Consider the following 6818-nt stretch of genomic DNA (forward strand, 5'->3'; position numbering starts at 1 on the left):
GAAGATCCAAACAAACAATACTAAGTGAATACTATTCATTTTGTTTGTTTGTTTTTCACCTTATAATCATTAATATTATCGTGGTTGATCGATTACATATTTGTTTGTGTGTATCTGTCTTAATAAGCATGTTATTACTGTGATACACGTTGTTTATTCGTTCTTTTTTCATCTCACTTTCTTTATAACGAATTATCTTTACTAGTCTATTATTAGTTTGTAATAGGAAACGTTTTTAAAAGTGGGGAATTCATGTCTTATTAATACTCAATTTTAATCATTGAGTCAGTTATAATTAGATTTCATTTTATTTATTTGGACACAAATATTGGTACAAAGTGGCACCAGATACATATGCGCCACACAATAACTATGAGAATGTGAATAGATAGAGAATGTAAGGTGTGTATAAGAAAAACAGGAACAATAACGAACACAAATTAGTTTATGATAGTGAAATAATTATAATGGAAGAAGCAGTTCAATTAGCAAAGGTACAACCGGAAAGAATTCTTCCAGTTAAAGAAGTTACGTACATTTTTTTCATGAAGTTTTTTTTATAAAGTTACAGCAGGATTTCCACTGGCTTCTATTCTGAGCCATATCTGATAACGTCTCTAGCTACTGTGTTGCACCATCTCTCGAACCCCAACCAGGGAGTCGTGAAGGACTAACGGGAGCCAGTCCTGTACGGCTTTCTTGCATACCACAACACCATGTCATACACTGACCACCTCTTCGTTTTTTCCAACCAGTCCCAGAGTCGGCAAATAATGTACGACGAGGAATTCTCTGGGACGACATTCGTAGAACACGTCCAAGCCACCGAAGTCGACGTTTCAAGATAGTGACACCAATTGGATTATCGTCATTATCCAGGAGGTCCACTTATCGACTTAGAATACGCAGATGACAAAGTCCTATTTGGTGAATACTCTGATAAAATGCAGAGTATTCTGTTAGCACTGAGTAACAATTCCAGGATGTTTGGAATGCGTTTCTCTCCCTCTAAATGTAAACTGTTTCTCCAGGAGTGGCCTGCGTCAACACCTGAACTAAGAATAGGGATTGAAGTAGTCGAACGCGTCGATAACTTCACTTAACTTGGAAGTCTGATCAGCCCTAATGGGTCGGTGTCTGACGAAATGTTGGCACGGATTCCAAAAGCCTGTTTGGCTTTTGCCAACTTACGTCACCTATGGCGGGGACGAGATATCCGTCTATCAATTAAGGGACAAGTATACTGCGCAGCAGTTCGTTCTGTTCTACTTTACGACTGTGAAACGTGGCCATTAAGAGTAGAAGATACTCATAAGTTATTAGTATTTGACCACAGATGCCTTAGAAATATTGCTCGCATCTGCTGGGATCACAGAGTAAGTAATAGTGAGGTTCGACGCAGGGTAGTAGGGAATGATGGTAAATCAGTTGATGAGGTAATGAATCTTCATCGACTGAGATGGTTAGGCCACGTGTTACGTATGCCTGAACACCGATTACCACGAAAGGAAGAAGCGCTGAGTCTAAAGACAAGCCCTCACATGGAATCCTAAACGCCAAAGGGAAAGAGGAAGACCAAAGAACACATTGAGCCGAGAATTGGAGACAGACATGAGAAGAATGAACAAAAATTGGAAAGAACTAGAAAGGAAGGCCCAGGACAGAATGTGTTGGAGAATGCTGGTCGGCGGCCTATGCTCATTACACCGAGAAATGGAGACAGACATAAGATATTCACTTCACTGCACTACTTTCACTCAGTATTTACATTTTATCCTATTTTGTTTATATCAAACTCTACAACTTCAGTTTAAAGGCGCATACATTGAATAGCAATATTTACACCATAAAGTTTGTCCCCCAAAACTGCAGTCTCATTTAGTCTAAATAAGTTTTCAATACTTCTTAGATAAAAACAGTGTTATTTAGCTATGAAAACTTATGTTTGTTAAATAATGTCATGCAAAAGTAAACAATGTATTTTGTTAGCTTCAATGTGTTCCGTTTGGTCATCTTCCATTGCTACCTAGTGACAAAAGTAGTTCATATTTTTTAACATACCATTATACTTTGATTAGCTCAACTGAATTTTAACTAGGCTACTGCGTCGTGTGTGATAATTTTAATAAATCTTCGAGTTTATCAAACACTGTTTATTCTGTAATTTTGTAGTTTTACACATAGTGATTTCATTGAGACAAACACTGAAAATTACGAAGAATTAGATAAGTGTATCATTCTAGTATAAGGCTTTGAAGCCTTGAACAAAGGCCTTCAGGTCTCACAGCGATCACTTCACCTACAGATCATTGAATTGGAAACAAGTGGTATAAATTCTCAACTTCAGTCATTTGACAATAACACTTGTGCATCATTCATTGTCATCTGCAGCATTTATCTCATACTTCTCCTGGTAATTTAATTATGAAGTTTGACGAATTCTACGAAGGTAAAATGTACCTTTAGAGCCTGAAATAATTCTCTATAAAAACAATATGTAAACAACAATGAATTATTGTTTTATAAACATTAATTTTCATAAATGGCCATTTCATTTTAATTCATAATGTGTGTTCTTTGTTTTTTCTTTATATTTTCGACCTATTTTTACATTGTTGTTTTGTTTTTGTTTTTTTACTCCAGATTTTATTGACCAAAGCGGCTGAACTTGCTCAACGTTTATTACCTGCATTTGATACACCTAGTGGAATTCCAATGAGTTTAATCAATTTGAAAACGTAAATGACAATGTTTTTATTTTTACTTTTGCTAACTGAAAATATTGTTTGTTAGTGGCAAACATAGTGAATAAAATGGTAGTGTGTGTGTGCCTTCATTGTTTTAACATTTAACTCCTTGTTATATTGTATTTTTTGCTTGAAGTGAGCTGATGAGTGATTCACCCTTTATTGAATGAACGGTTGAGTTTGTATGCACACGTGTTTACTTTTCCATTTTAATTCCTTTAATCTGGTTCATCAGTTCAAGTTAGTTTTATGATACGTTATCCCAGTTGTACTTTCCTTAAGACATTGTGATTATACATATCTGGTAATTTTTAGATTGAGCTCATACACCAAGGTCCGAAGGCGAAGTCGTACTGCTGACTGTACAGAGGTGTGACAGCAGTAAGGTGTTTCCTTCAGACAACCATCATGACAGTGATGCTGCCTTCCCACAAGGAGGGGTGGGGTTAGAAAAGGTCGACCCTAAAAATGCACACCTCGCCTTATCCCACGGATATCCGTCTCCGGCGGTAAGGTCCTTTGAAGAACGGAGCTAACACAAAAACTACCCACAAAAAGGTCGTGTGTGACCGACCTCAAGCAGTTGTCCCTTGGGCACTGCGGTCACGCTCTCAGGTCATTAAGACCACTTCTAACCCAATTTCCTTTTCAGGTACCCCTAGAAAAACCCTTCCACGGTGTGGGCAACCGGGAAGTGATAACTGCCCTCATACCTCTAACAGCACTCAAGACCACTGACTGACTGACTTCACTTCATTGAGTTTAATACTGAATGGAACAATATTATTCAGCGGTTTAATTCAAATTGCTCATGATTGTCGTATTATGTGTCAGTAGTGTGAATAAAGTTTATTTCTCTTTCAACTCAAGTTAGCCATTCTGTAGAATTTATTGTTGCTGTCAAAATACATCATCATATAGGTGGAATTTTGTTCTCTGAGCTGGATAGTTTTGTTGTGGAGCTTCTACCTGAAGTTTACTCTGATGATGTTGTTCAGAAGAACAATGAAAGCGCTACGACCAAACCATTCAGCTCAGAGAACAAAACTTTACCTAAATCATTCGCCTGAGCTAAAAATCTCCACGTCATCATTTGTAGCGGGTAACACAGTTTTATAGTACTTAATATACAGCTAAATAATGGAGTTACAAATTACAACTCTAAGTAAATGCCCAGTTGTTACGTTTTTTTTCAGACAAACACAAAAGTGTCACATTTATTGCATTAGCAGAGTTGTATTCTTAATTTTAGTAATAATACACACTAGGTTCAATTAACTAACCGTAAAAAACATAGTTTTGTTTTTTTGTAATATCGATCATGATGTTTTTTTTCTCAAATTTAGTCCATGTACGTATTTCAGATCATTGTTATTTTGCATAAGTTTTCATGTCTGTTTACCTACATTAGTATAAACACAAATTTATACTTTAAACATCTTATCTTTGCATCATTTATCAAAAAACATATTTTTTATTTAGTTATACTTCTCAGTAATATTTTTAACGAATTTTTCTGATTAAAGTGTTGAGTTTATCGTGTATTTGAAAGGATAATCATAATAAGTTTAGTTACATGTAGTTGACCTCATTATGTATGGGAATATGAATGTGCTGTTCCATTGCGTTTGTGTGTTTTCGTATATATGAATAATTATATCAGTTTGCTTTTACCTGATAATCAGTCTTATCTATTCTATTAGTTGTGCTTACTTTCGTTTTTGTGTTGTTTTAATGTTATCAGATAATTCATTGTGTTCATTATCACCTGTGGAATTAACTAGTTCATGCTATTTTTTGTGAACCTTGTTTATTTAAAAAGATATTTACATAAATCAACGGTCTCTGTACTCTCAATGAAAGTTTGTTTCATCGTAATGACAAATAAAGTGTATATAGTTAGTAATTGAGTTTCTGGATATCTTAAATGTTCAGTTAATGGAGTTTACAAATCCCATCTTAATTAGTAAACATTTGTATTTGAATCGCCGCACGTTTTTGTCCTGTCAAATTGTGTTTGCAATGGAATCATAATACTCTAAGTACCTACTGTTGTTGGATACTTTTAAGCACTAAGTATTGGCTTAGTAGTTAAAACATTCATTACGGGTTTGAAACCTGTTTTACATAATTTCATTTCGGAAGGTCGACAGTTACATAAAGCGCGTTGCTTGAAGGCGAGTGTTTTTTTGATCATTTTTCAGGATGCAATCCACTTAATTAGTTCAAACGTGCTCGATATTGAGACGTAATGTTTATATAAGCGCTTCTTATACTATGCGAACCGAATTAGCCAGTTAATACTAATGTCTTTGTATTCATTTTTAAATTCCTATCAAATCGTTTCATTCTTTAACCATCAACATCGTTCGTTTGAATGCAGTTACTAAGCCTACAGATTTGTTGATATCTTTGGACAATATATCAGTCCTGATTTATTTGCAGTTAACTGAATCAACAGTTGACGCTATTACCACGAAACTCATCCGTTTCGTTTAGTGCCCACAAATTTTGCTGTATTAAAAGGATTGTATGTTTCATACAATTAACACTCGTTTAAACATAAAAAGTAATCTAAATAACTCTAATCTTGTTTATTCCTTTAAAAATTATTCGAAAGATCTTATCAAAGTGTTGATTAAAACGTTTATCATATATTGATTCAATTATAATTGTTTCAAACCATTTCGGAAAGAACACATCTATTGATGGTCCCTTGTTCTGCATACTCTTGTGTAGATCTGTTTAAATAAAACTAATTCTGTTTGCAAAAGTGAAAATAAGAATTATTTTGCTAAATAATCCATTCTCTTGTTCTGTCTACACTTAAATTATTAAGAAACTTTTTTTTATCTAATATGATCTTAGAACTATTCTTTTGTTCTGCATTACTTTAGGGGAGATAAACGGAATTTTGTCTGGGCAAATGGTCGATGTTCAATTCTATCAGAGTTTGGTACATTACATATGGAATTTAAATATCTTTCTGAGTTAACTGGTAATCCAGTCTACTCAGAAAAGGTCAGTTTTCAAGTAGTTTGCTTACTTTTTATATAAAATAATAGTAAGAACTGTTTAATCCCCCCCCCACTATAACTTGTTTCCCATTGACCTAGTGTTGCATAAGTGTGATGGAAAAAAAGTTTAATCATTACAGCATAAAATTCACGTAATTTTCAAAAATGCGTTAATACGGTTCACAACATCCTTGACTTTTGTAGTCATCCTGTATAGGAACTTAACTATATGATCCCAGTCCATATAATTTTTCGGTCATTATACTAACCCGATTACTTGGTAGAATCTGATCAGCTCTGTGCTGGTTAACGGTCAGAAATTGACTCAGGACCAAAAATACTTCAATGATGACTCCAAATGATCGCATATGAGATGAATCAGGAGTTTTTTTCAAGGTTAAAAACTACTCTTCTTTGATTATTGTCAATAAACATGAAACCTGTATTCAAAACATTTTGTTAATCAGTCCAATTATTGATACTGTACGATCTGGAATTAGTTCACTACTGTTGTCATTCTTCGCATTCTAAGATAGGAAGACGTAGCTTATTTCAACAATATTGGATTATCGATAAGCAACAGTTCAATTCACATTATCTTCGTAAAAGTGATTATCATCTATGACAATTATTGTGAATACGTTTGCATTGTTATACTAATGTATTACTGCAGAAAAAAACAAAGAGAAGATTTTTTCACTAGCTCTACCTCACTAATTATTACATCCAGTATACTTATGTTTTTCTATCGTATAAGTGTTCCACTTTAATTCATATGGATTTTTCTTCTATTTTGAAACTGTTTATTAGCAGATTGTCTATTTTAAACTCTTGAATCCTTTTTTTTTCATTACGCAGGATCTAATTTAATAGGGGAATAAGAGTATTCAATTCACGCCACTAGTAAAGAGTTTATATTTGTACCTTGTAACCATTTGCACGCAAGACCGAAAGTCCTGGGTTCGAGTCCCCTGTGCGGGATCGTGGATGTGCACTCCTGAGGAGTCCCATACTGGGACGAACTCGCCGTCCAGTGCTTACAGGTTTTCAATGG

General features: G+C 34.6%; 1 protein-coding gene across 1 annotated transcript in view; it reads left to right on the top strand.

Moving 5' to 3' along the window:
- Positions 1–6818, top strand: part of Smp_018150 (putative mannosyl-oligosaccharide alpha-1,2-mannosidase) — a 52698-nt gene that overhangs the window by 32679 nt on the left and 13201 nt on the right. Inside the window, exons 7-8 of the mRNA XM_018789440.1 lie at positions 2644–2738; positions 5645–5768. Of these exons, the coding sequence (XP_018654884.1) occupies positions 2644–2738; positions 5645–5768 (219 nt within the window). The remainder of the gene's footprint in view (positions 1–2643; positions 2739–5644; positions 5769–6818) is intronic.

This window comes from Schistosoma mansoni, chromosome W (assembly GCF_000237925.1).
Source record: "Schistosoma mansoni strain Puerto Rico chromosome W, complete genome".
In the NCBI taxonomy this organism is placed as follows: domain Eukaryota; kingdom Metazoa; phylum Platyhelminthes; class Trematoda; order Strigeidida; family Schistosomatidae; genus Schistosoma; species Schistosoma mansoni.